Source organism: Copidosoma floridanum, unplaced genomic scaffold, assembly GCF_036245765.1.
Source record: "Copidosoma floridanum isolate Cflo_tuat_1 unplaced genomic scaffold, Cflo_Japanese_pri ptg000006l, whole genome shotgun sequence".
Lineage (NCBI taxonomy): Eukaryota > Metazoa > Arthropoda > Insecta > Hymenoptera > Encyrtidae > Copidosoma > Copidosoma floridanum.
In genome coordinates this window covers 19,078,086-19,093,963 of record NW_028321883.1, presented here as the reverse complement: position 1 = coordinate 19,093,963, position 15,878 = coordinate 19,078,086, and the positions used below count along the sequence as shown (strand labels likewise).

The 15,878-nt window shown below is 46.6% G+C and overlaps 2 protein-coding genes across 4 annotated transcripts in view; one reads left to right on the top strand and one right to left on the bottom strand.

Annotated features, from left to right (window-relative positions):
* olf413 (DBH like monooxygenase olf413) overlaps positions 1-15,878 on the top strand; it is a 119,506-nt gene that overhangs the window by 72,451 nt on the left and 31,177 nt on the right. For all 3 annotated transcript variants that reach the window (XM_089598259.1, XM_014353112.3, XM_089598260.1), the window contains exon 3: positions 3,536-3,685. In XM_089598259.1, the coding sequence (XP_089454385.1) occupies positions 3,536-3,685 (150 nt within the window). The remainder of the gene's footprint in view (positions 1-3,535; positions 3,686-15,878) is intronic.
* Positions 12,200-14,129, bottom strand: LOC149375577 (chitinase-3-like protein 1). The gene is made up of 5 exons (XM_089598480.1): positions 14,057-14,129; positions 13,322-13,947; positions 12,962-13,248; positions 12,438-12,870; positions 12,200-12,283 (listed from the first exon to the last, which is right to left on the bottom strand). The coding sequence occupies exons 1-5, from the start codon at positions 14,127-14,129 to the stop codon at positions 12,200-12,202; spliced, it is 1,503 nt and encodes a 500-aa protein (XP_089454606.1).

The following is a 15,878-nucleotide window of genomic DNA, read 5'->3' as shown; positions in this document are numbered from 1 at the left end:
GAGGAAACGTATTCTTTGAAAGCTCGCATTCTGTCCTCTCTGCTCTTTAAAATACAAATTTTTGGTGCAGCCCTCCTCTCGACGCAAGTTTACGTCGCAGATGACAATCAACCCTCCGGTGTGGGGACGGGGGATAAAACGATAATTAAGGCTTCGTTGATACGTGCGCTATTGTAGCGCAGTACGAAGCCAAGAGCGTTTCTGTGGCGAGCTGAACCGAAACAAAGAGCACTGCGGCCCTAATGTGCAACTGCAGTGGCTCGCATGTCGGGGTTGGAATCGAGTGCAGGAGAAGGAGGAAAAAAAAAAAAAATACCGTGGCACGCTAAATATGAAATGTGCGTGATTCGCCGACACCCCCTTGCGATGCGCGTGCGTGTAGGGTATAATACACGCTCCCTCCCCTGCGCCTACTTGAGATTAAATTTTAATAAAAGGCGTCTGGGACGCGAGATCAAACGGTGCCACTCTGCGATAATTGTACCACATCGACCTTTCGCTTACGTGTGTGTGTTACAACGTGGGAAGAAAAATGAAATAAAGTAAACTTGTCCTCGGATCGAGTTACAAAAAATGAAGAAAAAAATATCGACTCGGTGTTGCATTACGGAGGGGCTGTGGTGAGAGGATCTTAACTTTCGTGTCAAAAAGCATCGCGTTGATCGGCCGTAAGAGGAACAAGGTGTATTTGTTACCTTCGTTCTCTATATATACAGGCTCCCAAAGTCAAATATATTTACTTAAATTTTATAATAGTGTACACTCGTGTCAACGAACAGCTTACAAATCAAGAAAACGGCATGGTTGAAAAAAAAAAAAGAAAAAAGAAAAGAAAATAGCTGAAATAGGGGAGCCGTAGTTTTTAATAATCGCCACTCACTGGTGCAAAAGTTCATTCTCCACCGTGCCTTACCTGCCCTCCTTTTTCTCCCTCGCTCGAATAAGCAAAGAAAAAAAAAATAGAAACGACAGATCGAAAAAGCGACGCTATCGGTCGCAGGTGTGATCGCGAATTACAACTCTCCCTCCACTTTCCGCAAAGCAAACCCTTTTATTCGGCCCCTCCCTTTTTTATACACACACACACACAGCTCCGTGACTTTTTTCTTTCCTCCTCCCCTCCTCCTCTGTACACCTCGCGGATCAACGTCCCTTCCTTGACTGGTTGCGTGCCACCCTTGGCGTATGGCTATTAGAAATTTTGCATTTTTCCTCAAACACCCGTGCCCCGAGCCCTCTCTACTTCCGTCCCAGTTATACACACACACACACACTGACCATACGCTTTTCAATAAAAACCTTCACGCCACTTGTGCCTCCTAATGGCAACAATCACCGTCTCGTTATCAAAAGGAAAAACCTCGTTATTAGAGGCCACACTTTGCTTCCCTCGTTTGTACGCCAGTGCCTTGTTCAACATTCCTGTCCCAACTACGACTAAGACGCAACAAAAAGAGAGAGACCGTTACGCTTGAAGAAGAGCTGTTTTTTTTTCTTCTTCTTTTGGTACATACACCTCCTCTCGGGGAACTCTCGCGGGGTGGTCTTCGGTGTAGGCCCTCGTTCCGTCACACGTAACCCAAGAGAGCAACAAAAGCCAAAGACGGGGGAAGAACAACAATGGCGCATACAGCTGACTCGGAGCTCGCTTCGATACACCCTTTACGCGTCTTATATATACCTACGTGCCAAAAAAAAAAAAAAAAAAAAAAAATGAGGATGGTAGTACACAAGCAGAAGCAGGAAGAGGACGTGCTGGCGTTGATTGGCCTGTTTATTGGCCGCTCCCGAAAACCTTACCCTTTCTCCTCCTCCTCCTCCTCTTCCTTCTTTTCTCCCCCCCTCCCTACTCACTTGTTATACCACTACAGAGCGATTATACGCACGCACGTGATGAACGCGAGTGCAGGAGAAGGCGGCGATTAAATTATGAAAAGAGATCTGCGGTAGTGCGTCGCAGGGGAACCGTAGCAGCGAGGAGGAGCTTCGCGTATTTTGCGCTTAAATCACTTTAATTACGCGGCTATCCCCTTTTTTTCTTGATCAGAGAGAGAGAGAGAGAGAGAGAGCGGCCACGCGTGTATGTGTACAAGAGCCGGCGTTATTGATGTAGCATTGTCTGCTCCTTCACCGGAGCTTATACGCGTACAAGGGGCTCGGCTTAATATGTTACCGCTTCATTAATGCGCCCCCCAATACGGCCGAGAGCAGGAAATTTAAATCTTTCAACGGGGATGCGCGCGACAAGTGCGTTCAACGCGTTTTCGCAGCAGTACAGCTCGTCGTAGGTATAGGGGTGGAGCGTCGAGTTGTTCCTACTGTTATTTTTAATTGAAATGTTTTTTTTTTTTCCCTTTGCACCGTATCGAGGTTTGACATTGCGAGGCCGACAGCTGCAACATATATACATCCTCGCCCCTCCCTCGAAATTCAAGCCCCTGGGTGGTTCGTGCAAAGTGGTCGATGCGTCATTCTCGGGAAAAGTGATTAAATCCCGTCGAAGAATCCGAGGTATGTTTCACACCTGCGCGTGGTGTATCCCTTTTTTACCTTGTGCGCGATTTACGACGCGCGTACATCAACGCAGGGCCCGCAACAATCGACTCGAGTGCAATGGGATACGGGGAGAGAAACTGCGGAGTAACTTGTTTTTTTTTTTCCGGGCGAGCGAAAGAAGGCCATTGAAAACTAAATTAAATCCAAGAGAGAGAGGGGGGCCACAGTTTCAAATCGCAATTAAAACGCGGGATTTATGGTCCCGAGGTTGTACACGGAGCGGGACACTCGATACTTCTCTCGCCCTTACGTGTGTGTACATTACGTACACGCGTATACACCCCTTTTTTCCATTTATCTCTTCTTCGATGTGCCCCGTGCACTCTCGCCACTTTGATTAATCCCCGTGTGTTGTATGCACACGCATACATGCGGATGAGAAGCCATAGAGTCGGAGACGCGAGCGAGAATCGATACATACACTTGTAGTTGGTGATCGTGGGAGTATGTGTGTAACCTGGGAAAAGTAAAACCGCAGCGGCATTTGTATAATCTACGACACTATGGAGGGATGCCAAGAAGAGGTGGTGTTGGATGTTTTTCTTGATTACACTATAGCAGGGAGGTTTTGGGAGAAAATACGGCGTGGGAGCGAGGAAGGGGGGCTAATTGAAAAATGTGGCGTGATTAAGGACGGGCATTGAGTTTCGTCAAAATGGCGTTGGAGGGTAATCACCCGGCTGAGTAATGGCTGAGATATACTTTCGATTCGCTAGGAAAATCGTAGCCAAGGGTGTAATCGGATTTGGGTGGAGTTGAAATAATTTTTCCTCCCAGTAAACCTCGTGTAGCACTTGGTCTTGTAATCGCGAGACCAAAATCGACGCGATACGAGGACTTTAATTTGACGTCTCGTTCATTTTGATGGATGCGTCGTTTGTAGTGTATGGTTGTGTGGGTATTGGCCTTGATGTCACCCCCAAAAAGTAACAAGTAGTGCAAGGACAGCTCGGCTAAACGATAACTGTATGTGTTGCAGGACCGGCACGTGAAAGGCGCCAACCGAGACCCGCAAATGGACTCGAGCCAGGATTACCACCTACAGTCCGGTTACGAGAACAAGACCCACACGGTGTTGCGCTTCAGCCGGAGATACGACACCTGCGATCCGAGGGATCTCAAAATAACGGTGAGTCTTTTTTTTTTTTTACTTTTTTATTCATCCCAAGGTCTATTTTTCTCAATGCAAGAGTGTACAATAAAAAAAAAAAATTTTTAAAAAAGAGACGACGCTTAATTAAATTTCACGAGCAGAGAAAGCGTGTCTCCATGTGCGCGCAGTGTCACCGCGTATTATGCAAAGCACGCGTGACGCGACCCAGTTATGAGCGAGTACATTTATACGATCTGCCCTTATACGGCGCGCGTTGTCGCATTTTATAAGCGTCAAAGTGGCGCGACACACGCACAAGCAGGTGGAGCTTCGAGATGAAATATATATAATGAACTTTTGCGAACTCGGCCTGCTTTCGCGAAGCAAAACAACCACAAGCTACGATAAAACACTCGGAAAGGGTATGTATGCATGTATTTTACACAAGTGCCATTCCAACGAGGGAATTTTCCTTCGCTTGGTTTTTTCTCGTCGATAAGCTACCGTTCCCTATACATATACACCGCTACGTCGAAGCGAACACGATCCCTTTTTTTTCCCCCAGCTCTTGCTTGTCTTGTAGGTTTTGCGGCCGGTCGCGTCGTGCACCCAAAAACCGGCCGGCATCACGCGTCAATAAAAATCAGCGAAGCCGAGCGGCCTTCCAAGTATACATACCTGATGTCCTCCTCGTTTATTTTTTCTCCCCCCCCCCCCCCGCGCGACAGCTCCTTGTCTTCATATTTCCATCCAGCGTCTCTCGCTCTCCTTTTTTTATCACCCCGAGGAGCCAGAGATCCTTCACGCTCCGCTGCCTCCCGGGCGTGTTTCTCTCTCCTCCTCTTTTCTCTTTCGGTACATTTATCGCGCCTGCTTCTTTGCTCTGCTCTTCTTTTTTTTTTTTTTTTTTTTTTTTTTTATTTCAACTCGCTGTGCCAAGTCGAGAGGCAAAGGAAGAGCATAGGATGATGCTCGTTTTGCCAGCGGATTGCGGAATTTTATGGTTTGCTTAAGAGGTTACGGAGCTCTCCTCATCCCCGGGTCATTAAGGCCTCGTAAAAAAAAACCGAGGAGCCGCGACTCGGGAATTTTCACGAACGAAATAAACGCCTCGTATCCTGCGAGCTCTCCTGTTTTTTTTTTTCCCCCCTGCACTCCATGCTGGCAGACGATGAGTTTTTGCTCTTCTCGCGCACGGAAATAATTTTAACGACACAAGTACGCCAACGAAGGTAAGTACCTCCTTGGCGCGAACTTGGGGGGAGGGGCAAAGAGGGGGTCGATTTTGGAAGACTGTATACTTTCATTTGGCAAAGTGAATCCTCCTCATTACCGCGAGTCCTCGATTCGGCTCCTCTTTTGCGGTAACAAAAAGGTGGCCGCACCCTGTTCTCGATGGTCCCGTCTTTCGAGGCCAGGCTCCTTGAACGACGGCCAATTTGGGGACCATCAAAGTGCAAAAGGGAGGGGAGGGGGGTTATTCCATTTTCACAGGGACGTGGAGTGAAAAGGAGGTGGAGTACAAAACGCCGAGACTGGCAGATCCTATCTATTTCCAAGGCGAAGAAGATAGACTCCGTGGACACAACTGGGACGTTTTTCTTATCTCCCTGCACTGCTCCAGTTTCGCCCCTCCCGAGTCAATCTACTTGCCTTGCATTGTTGAGAAAATTCGATTTTTCAAGCTGCCTGTCGCGCGGACGGAGGTCCGTCGAACTTATCTCTGGTCGCGATAACAGACTCGTAGCTGTGCAATTACTCGCGATGACCCGACGCCTTTTTTTTTATCCAAATGTATTTTTCCTTGATTGGCTATTGCAGATCGGAAAACTTTACCATCGCCATCACCTTTAACTTGGCACGAATCAATCAAACTCGCCATACTCCAACCGTACACTCGACTCGTCCGATCCCAACACCCTCCTCCATATACCTATCGCATGAAAAAGGCCCAGACAGCTCGACGCGAGTAGCCCATCGGAGCAAAGCATCTTCCCGCCTCCGAATTTAAATTCCGTCAAGGCTCGCCTCCCCATTGGTTGGCCCATCCCGTCCCCTCCTTCCATTGCATCTACCGAGTATATATATCCGCGCACACCCTTGCACCGTACGTACATACGCCCGATTGCGATCGGATCGCGTGAGGAGTATCGCCTGCTCCTCTTCCTCGCCTCGGCGTTACGACGACTATCAGTCCCGACGTATCTCCCGCTTCCTCGAGACTATCCCACACACGCGCCCGGCCTTGCCCCCGCTCCCTCCCTCCACCATATAATATGGCCCCTATATATACTAAACTCCCCTTCCACGGTCGTACAGGGGCGATAGGATCAAGCGAGAGTTGGAGTCTCTCTGTGCGGGGCGTAGCACTTTTCCCGCGAAAACCCAAACTATTCGTCCCCCTTCCCGCTGCGTACAACAAAAACGGACGTGTGAGTTTTCCGGAACACGGGGCGAGATAAGACGCCACGATTGCTTCCTCCACGAGAGTGAAGGCGTGATCCTTGCGGGGGACGAGATCGCGCGCGTTAATTAAAAAAAAAAAAACCTTAGGAGGGACAGCCGGTCATTTATTGCCCAATCGAGGAAATTTACTGTCATGCGTACCGCTGTGAATCCTGTATCCAGTGTAGTAGGGGAGCGATAAATAAAACCCGGTCGGGAGGCCAATTTCTACCGATTGCGCTTCCGTCTTCCCCGTGGCGCGCCTAATAAAAAAAAAAGAAAAAAAAGAAATTGCCCACGTACGCTGTCGACTGAGAAAAACTCAAGCCTCTAGCAGCTATAAGGCAACAAAGAGCCAAAAAAAAAAAAAAAAAAAAAAAAAGAAACAACACACACAAGAAGCGCGCTCTATCGGACGGACGTGAGTCGGCGGGGAGACGGGAGTGTATATTTTTTTCCAAAGCCAAGCAGCGGCCTGACAAACGCTTTTTCCTTGGCTCCTCTGTCAAGCGTATATATACCTGCCGCGCGAGAACGGATATCGCTTAATTACGAGCGCATGCAAAATCGAAAAAGACAACGAAGGAAGGGGGGGAGGGATATATCGATCGATCGGCGATCGATTAAGAGCCGGTGGGGCGGGAGCGACGTCGCCTCCTGTTGCCGCGGTCATTGTCTCTCCTTCTTTCTTGCGCCCCCCCCCCCCGTTTTTTTTACTTCTGGCATGTGTGCGCGTCGTAGCGAAGAGTGAGCTTTAATTAAATGTAAAGGGATCGTATATAGGAGTCAGAGGGGAATGTGAAATAGATTACACCGGGGCACCCAAGTTTTTCTCGGAACGGCTTACAATGGCGACGAGTGCCCTCTCTGCTGAATGAATCTCCAATCGGTGTCTCCATTTTCACCACACTTTCGTCTGATTTAATAAGAAAATCTAAAAGTTCGATCGTTTGGAGGTGCGAGTAAATTAGAGTCGTTTCTTTTTTTTTTTTTCTCCAACCCGATGGATACGAGGCGTGTCGGTAAAAAGCCAGAAGAGGGTGCGAGGGAAAAAAGAAATAGTCTCTACAAAATCCTCGAGACGTGTGCTGTGCGGGTCTCAAACCGAGAACAGAGGGTCCGTAGTATAAGACGGCCGAGAGACAGACGTCAGTTTCGCGTCAAATCGGGATGGCACCTCCATCGTGGGTACGAAGCCCCGTATCGATCGCACGTGTGTCTCTACTCCTCTTTTTTTTTTTTTGATCAGCTTCTCCGACGCTCTTTCTTCCCGTGGACGCGAGGCTCGATCATCCGCGATAATCCCCCGAGAGATGTATCCCAGGCCCGCGCGGCTTAGCCCGAAATTATATCCACGAAAGGCTGCTTTAATTACAGAACGTCTCGAGAGAGCCCCCGCGAAAAGCCAATGTTTTTTTTCCCTCCCTCCCGATGGGTGGAGCAAACAAAAATTCAAACGAGAAGCTTGAAATCCTTGGAAAAATGCTGATTGATCCCTACACACGAGTACAATCGGTGTTTGGTATACAATACCCGTCGTCAAAGGTTCGGGAAGAAGTGTAATATCTTACGATAGATCTCTTTGCGCGGGCCGGCACATATATACATCATAAGCCGCTCGGAGGCATTGTTATTCGAGCCGAGCGACGAGTGTGCCGGGCTGGATTAATCGAATGAGCGTCAAATTAAGCGCTACACCACATAATGTTACGTAGCTGTTGCTCCCGGCAGTCGTACAGCGGCGTATAACCCGTTTTATATACACGGGCTCGCGCCCTCGATCGGACGCTAATATTGCGTGACTGTGCACGCGAAGCTTTAGCTGCTCCTGTGTATTAAAATACACGTGCAGAGAGAGACGGAAATTAATCCCCATCGCATGTGTGTTTGTAGTATACTTATACCGATGTATTCACCTTGGGCTATATATATATGTACGTGTGTGTACTGGGTCTCGGGGGATTCATTTTTTCTTCCGCTGGAATCCTTGGATTTTATGATTGGTTGGCTCGAGGGACGGTGTTTTTTTTTCCGCGTAACGAGCCTCTTCTCCTGGAAAATATTACATTTTCCGGTATACGTACAGTCAGTTTGGTTATAAAAAAATAAAAGTCCATTTTAATCCTCTCGTTACGTGAAACATATTCACGAGTTGCAAGTGAAGGGAAAGAATTTTTCTCCCCTTTCCTTCCCCCGTCACATCCGCAACACGATATTTCACAATTCCAAGGTGTATAGAGGGTAAAAAACAAAAAAGCTGAAATCAAACGGAAAAACCGAAACAGCAGTGAATGGAGTCTGAGACGTTATTTACAAAAAAAAAAAAAAAAAAAAAAAAAAAAAAAATACGTATTGTGCTTGAAAAATAGGGGCTACACCGATAAAAACGTCATCGGAAACAAAAGCCTGAGCCACTCCTTTCCCGTGCATACCTATATACTCTCGAGGGAAAAGAATATACACTCCCCCGCTACTCCACTTTCCGTAGAACTCGGAGCTACCTCGCAAGATTTGCGGGCATTTGAAGACTCCCCGAGACACACTCGCTCGAAAGGAAGGGAAAGGAAAATCGAAGGGAAATTCCGTTTCCCTCGGGAAGACTCGCTGCATTGCCGGAAAAGAAACTGCACTCAGCTTGCGAGGGATGGCCAAAGCGGAAAAAAAAACAATCTCCATCATATATCCACACACTCGTTCTCGTAAATATGCACGAATCTCGTACACAATTAACCCATTAACGCGGATTTTCCTCCCACGCGGTAAAACCTCTCTTTGGCCCACTTTCAGCTGAAAACAAATTTACCCCGGCATGAAATGCCGTCTGTCCTTTTTTCCCCCCTCCAAGCCCCTTTGCAAAGTAATCCCGCATCCCTCGCGTTTGGCTTTTATCGACGTCAAAAGGCAAATAACTCTGGTCGGCCAGTGCACACCCCTCTCGCAGTAGATTCAATTTTCAAAATTACAAAAGTAAAGTCTACGAGAGCTCTCTCTTTCTTCCGTGTCTGCGGAAAATGAAAAAAAAAAAAATCCCCTCTCGGCCAATATACAACGTAGTACCAGCACGAGGTGGAACAAGGAGGGGGTGGTAAGGAAGGCGCGAGGCCAATTCAGAAGCTCTGCAGCCCGACGAGAAAGGGAGTTGCGCTGCACCTCCGTAGTAGTACCAGTGGGATTATTGGCTGGTTGACCTGGTTCCGCTTCCGCGGCTCTCCATCGGCCTGCCTGTATACACATCCAGTCTAGCAACTCCGATGGAGAGTGGACGAACACGTGCCCCTACACACATACCGGCACCAAGAGCGTAAAAGGGAAATCGAATTCGAGTTATAGGCAGGGACGTGTCGGACCAATCGTGGGATGCGAATTTCAGATGCCGTCGTGCGGAGGAGCTTTTCCGAGCGCGATTGATGGACTAGAATGTCCGGGGCTTCACGCTCGTTTTCTTATAGGTACATACATATACCTACGTGTACGTGATTTCGCGAGGCTGAATGGGATTGGCTTTTTTTTTTTTTACTACTCGGCGTCTCAGCGAGTTTCCATATATACAACATTGCGACAACGAAGGCGTGTGCGAATTGCCCTGAGCCGCAAGTTCTTATCGGTGCATTACGTATAACGAACGGGAACGCGAGTATTTATACACCATGGCTGTAAAAAAGGAAAAAAAAAAAAATAAAACTCCGACTGCAAAATGTCTCTCTGTCGCGTATATATACACGCGGCACTAATAACGCAATCGACCCGCGTGACAAGCCATAACACGCGCGTGCACCCACGCGATTCGTTAGCGAACAACAGAGGCGCCAATAAACGCGGGGGAGGAGCTTTAAAGAGTCTCTTTACGAGCGTATCAAAGGCGCGTATAATTGAGTCCCGCTTGTTTTACGACCGCGGCCATGGCTTTCGCGAAACAAACTCGGAATAAATTCCCCCGGGAGCGTCGTTAAGGAAAAAACAGAGCCGGACACGTTTGATCGAAACACTTACTCTCCCCTCCGAGTTGTTTTTCTTGTCGTTTGCCCTCTGCCTACGTGTCCATAAAGTAAAATTTTGGAATTAATTTGCAAGCAGCAACAACTCCAGATTCGAGATTCTTTTTCCCTTGACTAACATAATATGAACAGATATCTCTAAAATTGTGCTTTTTACTGGAAAAAACTGCAGATAAACATGTATGCGCTCACTTGAAAAAGTTACATCTTTTTTTGACATCTTTAATGTTTTGATTTACCGTCATCCTTATACTTCATCTAGAGTAATTTAGAGTGAACTTATTCATTCACATGCCAACCGAGATTGTCTTTATAACTGGCACTTATCTCTAGAACCATTATTTACCGGAGGTTCAATTTTATCGAAAAATCAAGGAAAGCAATGCACGCTTTCACTTGACCTACTCACCCCCTCCGTAAACATATTGAGCACTGCTTCATCATTGTTCGCCCCGTCAAACGCGCACCTCCGAGTTTCCCCCATCAATTATCATTTCCAATTTTCCTACGCACCCTTCGTTCGAATGCTGATACAAATAAACCCGACACGCATAGGTATACACTCGTGCGTGCCAAAAGCCCCCCTCGGAGAACGAAATCCGGACACTGTGCTTCCAAAGCTTCCCAGACTGCTTTTTCGGTCGGGCGTAAACCACTCGCGTTTACCACTGAAAAAAGCTACGGCTGGTAATCATGCGAGCTCGTGCGTGAGCTTACACATACATTGTACGAGCGTCTTAGTCGTGCTGCACACTTCGTGTCTAATAACACTTAATAATTGCCAAAAGGGCAGGGGGTGGGAGGGTGAGAAAAAAGGCACGATTATACATTACATCGTTGTATCGCGTACGAGGGCGAATAATTAATTTCCATACGAAATTAAAGGCATTACGCGAGGCGAAGGGCCGTTCATTTTCATCGCGCAATCTCTGACCCCCACGTCTCTTTCCCCCCCCCCTCACCCCGATTTGCATACATAATAACGAGTATCCGGCAAACAATTATCCCTCGCGAGTAAGCTCGTAAAATTACGAGATCGAAAAATTTCACGACGCTCTTCTTCGTCCTCCTCCGAATCAGACTCGTCCACGCAAAAACAATCTCCTCTTTGAAAATTAAAATACACCCGTCCCGAAGTTGCAACCGTTTTCGTGCTCGCGTGCATAGATTGGAAGGATTTCCAGGAAGGATTTTTAATTAAGCGCGTTGTTGCTTACCCTTTCTCTTTTTGTTTTTTTTATCATCCTGCCGCCGCTGTTTCACCGATTGAAATCTTAATATTTATTATCCGATTAGCGGGCGCAGCGCTGCGGTGGCTCTCCTCGGAGCTACACGTGGACCCCCTCCCCTCCCGAGGCGTGATGCCCGATAATTAACTCGTTAATTAATCACCGGAGCTGCCGGCTCAGCGAGAGAGGACACGATGCGAGAAAAAAGAGATACCTACCCGCAGAGAGGAATCGGATGCGATGGGGAGTGAAAGAGGAATGAATGTACGGAACGAGTGTACACGTTGCATGGGGTATACACAATTTGCGAACCCTCTATCATGTACGTCGTCTATTCGTGTACAATTAAACAACGCTCGCGCTAAAGATTTGTTTCTCCCTTTTTTTTTGTTGCAGGTAAGTTTGGTTCTCCACTCGACAACAACATAGTGACTTTTTATACACAAACACGCCTGTGCCGCGCTCGTAAGTACAAACAAACGAAACGGAATCAAGCTCTTAAATCAAACGCGGCGGAACAGCGAAAACACTCGTTACAAGCTGCTCTCGAGTGCAGCGTCTCAAGAGACACGGAAAGGGAGAGCGGGAGGGCACGTATGTATATACATCCTATGTACCATTCGCAGGCATCGCTGGCCTCTATAAATAATCCACATGCATACGTGCACTCTGGTCCGCGGTACAATTTGTTCCGCAACTATATGGAAAGGATGACTCGCTCGTCCGCGAAGCAGATGTTTTGCGGGGCGCCTTGAGTGTCTTACTCCCTCCTCGTTCCTTTATTTTTGAGGAGGGGACCACCCAGACACTTTGCTTCGACTAATTCGCGAGGGCGTGCCTATTGGTCCACTCTACCATCCCCTTTGGTGAAAAAAAGAACGTTACAAGACAAGGTCGGTTTCTCTTTGATTTACAAAGTACGAGTTGTTGTGCTTTGCATGCTGTGCACACTTGAATTCTAATTCCTGAACAAATGTTTTATACGATGTTTGAAGTACAACTTCAACCCTTCCTTGGAGTTGGGGTATCGATGTAAAAATTTTTAATCCGTTAATCACTTGAATCTTTTTTATTTTAAAACATCAAATTGTAATAATAATATACATATTAGCATTGTACATTGTGCTTGTAATCGCAGTAGCGGTTACTTGGGTTAAATACGAGAGTATCGGGGCAAGTCATTCTGACTGGCATGAAATCTCCAGATGCAAGAGGTTGGCACAAGTAGAAGATATTGCATTCTTTAGGATCGCGTATCATATCAGAAGCTTCGTTACACACGACAGATTCCTCTGAGGGTAAAGCGTCTTCTTCAGGAGGAGGAACTTCAACTTCATGGGACTTTGGAGTGGTTGACTTGTTTTTTGGGATTTCAGTACTTTTCGAAGGCCGAGCAAACGAATTGCCTGTACTGTTAAGGGCATCGTTAACGGCATTGAGCAGCGGCCACTTTTCACCGCAGACGCCATTGAAGTCGTCCATATCTATGCTCCAGATCATCATACCTCCGAGGTCGTTCTTCTTCACGTAATCCGCCTTTTCTTCGATGGACCTAAGATAAAACAATTCAAAATTCAGTCACTCATTTTCCGATAAATAGACATCAGCAAATAAGCGAATGTTCTTCAATGCACAAGACGTACTGTTCGTTATCGAAACTGATCCACTCGTTGCCTTTATAAGCGTAAGGTACGCGCTGCTCCTCGTCGAATTCGCAGGTCCAGCGATCAGAACTTCCGCAGACCTCGTAATAAGCTAGGAAACCTTCTTGTTTAGTAAAGGTTCCTGGTTGTAAGGCACGGCTGCTGGGAGCACCCACTGCGTGGTTGGATGGATTGGACAGAGTAAAACCTCGCGCGTAAAAAGGTATTCCCATGATGATTTTTTCGGCTGGGGCGCCTTTCTCGATCCAAAGCTGGATCGTCTTATCCTTTGAAATGAAGATTTGGAGAATATTACCAAAACCCCATACCATATGATCGTTTGATTGTAGCTATACTTACGACATTGAGATCGTCCGAAGAGTACAGTGGGGAATTGTGGCCGGTCTTTTGGTCCCAGTGGCCATGCAAGTCGTACTCCATCATGTTGATGAAGTCAACGTACTTGGAAATCTCAGCAACGTTGTAAGAAGTCCTGGTCTTTCCTGGGGCTACTCCTACAGCTATACTAAGGATCAGATCCTTGGGTTTGAAGGCTTCGTTCAGCTCCTTCAAAAACAGAACAAAGTTCTCCTTGTCCACGGAAGCTCCACCTCGTTCAGCTGGGTATTCCCAGTCTAGGTCGAACCCATTGAACTCGTGTTTTACAACAAAGTCGACGATGTTTTTGACTAGTTTGGAACGCAAGCTGGGGTCTTTCATCACGTTGGAGTATTTCACGCTACCCTCCACCCAACCACCCATGGCTACCATCGTCTTAAGATGTGGATTGTCCAAACGAAGTTTGTTGAATTCTTGGTAGCTCTTCGCACTTCCGGGTTCGAGGTCCTTAATCGTGGCATCGGTGTTGAGACCCACGAATGAGTAGATCAAGTGGGTGCAGAGCTTGGGGTCGACGTCGTTTATGCCAAATCGAGCTTTACCTTGGCGGTAAACGGCCCAGTTGGCGAAGTAACACACAACTTTTTCTGGAGATCATTAATATCACAGTGTTACTTGGAACTTGTGTCATACGTTTTGAAAACAACAATTAAATGCAAATGTTATTTCTACAAAGGGTTAATTGCGAGTACTCACTGCCAGCAGTATTGTCAGCGGAAGCCATGGCAAGAGCCACGAGCCCCACAAACGCCAAGACGGTTGCACGCATCTTGAAAAAGATTGACAATCCTACGTATGGAATGACGTAAAAGTTGAGAAAATTGTACGAACTCGATGTCTATAAGGATGAAACTCGATACTTAAACTTTGGAATGTCTTACCGTGTCTCTTGGTACAGTCTTAACTCGATGTACGATACTTTTTGACGAATTGAAGCAATTTTTGGCTTTTATACCAAAAATGATCAAAGGGAACACTCATACCCACGTTCATGTATTCTCACATAAACAGCCAATGGCATAGCTTGTGTACACAACTGTGTTCAAGTTTTTTATGATGGACGCACGCCTAACGCTGCCTATCAATTATTCATATTTTGGAACTCCCTACAATAAACCTTCACTTGGTTGTTGATAATTAACTAATTTTGTATTGATCCCTTTCGAAATTGATTACACAAAAGAAAAACATATTTCCATGCCAATTACAAAACCTAAAAGTAGAAATCATTTTTATTCGACCTCAAGTGACGTACACTTGAAACCGTATTTGTTAAATGTCTATTGAAAACCCGGAATTACCTTGGAGTACACGTCTGTGCCTCCATTAAAATAACCCAAAAACGCAGTGACCTTGTCAATAAGTAATTTTGCGTGTACAGACGGGAAACTCCCCGTGGCAATCGATTGTCCTTTCTTTTTTTGAAAAACCGTACATTAAGATATACGGAAGCTTATTTTCAACTATACTAATCTTGTTTAAAACGTTATAATAACAACGTAAAACCCACCGTATGGAAAAACCAATATGTCTTACATAAAAGACCTCGTTTTAACAATCCATCGAAGCTTTTCTTTTTTTTTTTTTTTTTTTTTTTTTTTTTTCGTTGCAACAACAACAGACAAACCGGACACTTGACGCGCCCTGCAACAATCGTATATACCCGGCTGGAGTGCAAAGGCTCCATAAACATGCCATCAGACCGATCTGTAAGTACACCAATACCCCGGACTCGCGTGAGTGATACGAACTGTCGCGGCGGAACGTTAACGCACTCGGCGGGTAATTGTAGCCGCTCGTTAGACAGCGACCCGCTGCGGCCGGGGCGTTAATGCACCTATTACGTCTGTGGTTATCCTTTCCATCGACGGCGCGCCTGAGATTTCGTGTGTATAAGGCACACACTTTACGTGGGAATGTCTCGTACGTTGTACATACTTTCAAAGATTTTACGTGTTGTTTATTTTTTTATTTTTTGTTTGATAAACACACGGGGGTACTCGTAGACCCGCAGCAGAGAAACAAACATAAAGTCAAGGTACACGTACAATCGAGCTCACTCGGAAATTACTCCGGGCGCGCGGATCATTTCGAGATTATCTCCCGAACGTCCTGGAGGGTCGCTCTCTTCCTTTGTTTTTTTTTTTTTTTTTTTTCCTCTTTTCTTCCTCCTCGTCCTGTGCGCAAGTACACGGCAGGTCACGTGCGCACGTAACGTCGCTTTAATGATCCCACTCTTGCTCGTCAAACTCGCTTTTGATTCCGGAGCTCTGCAGGTACAGGTACTCGGGAAACTTTGGCGCGCGCTCGGGCAAAATCGAAAAATTCCTCGGGAATGGTTAAATTTCACTTTGACGAGCAACAGAGATGGGGAAGGCTGTCCTTTTTATTATTCATGAGACGCGAGAAAATCACGTTACGACTTTCCGGTGGACAGTGTACTTGTATACTGCCGAGGGGACGAAGCTTCCGAAATGCGTATGCTAATGCGTCGAGGGGGTGGTTCTGTTGAGCGCCT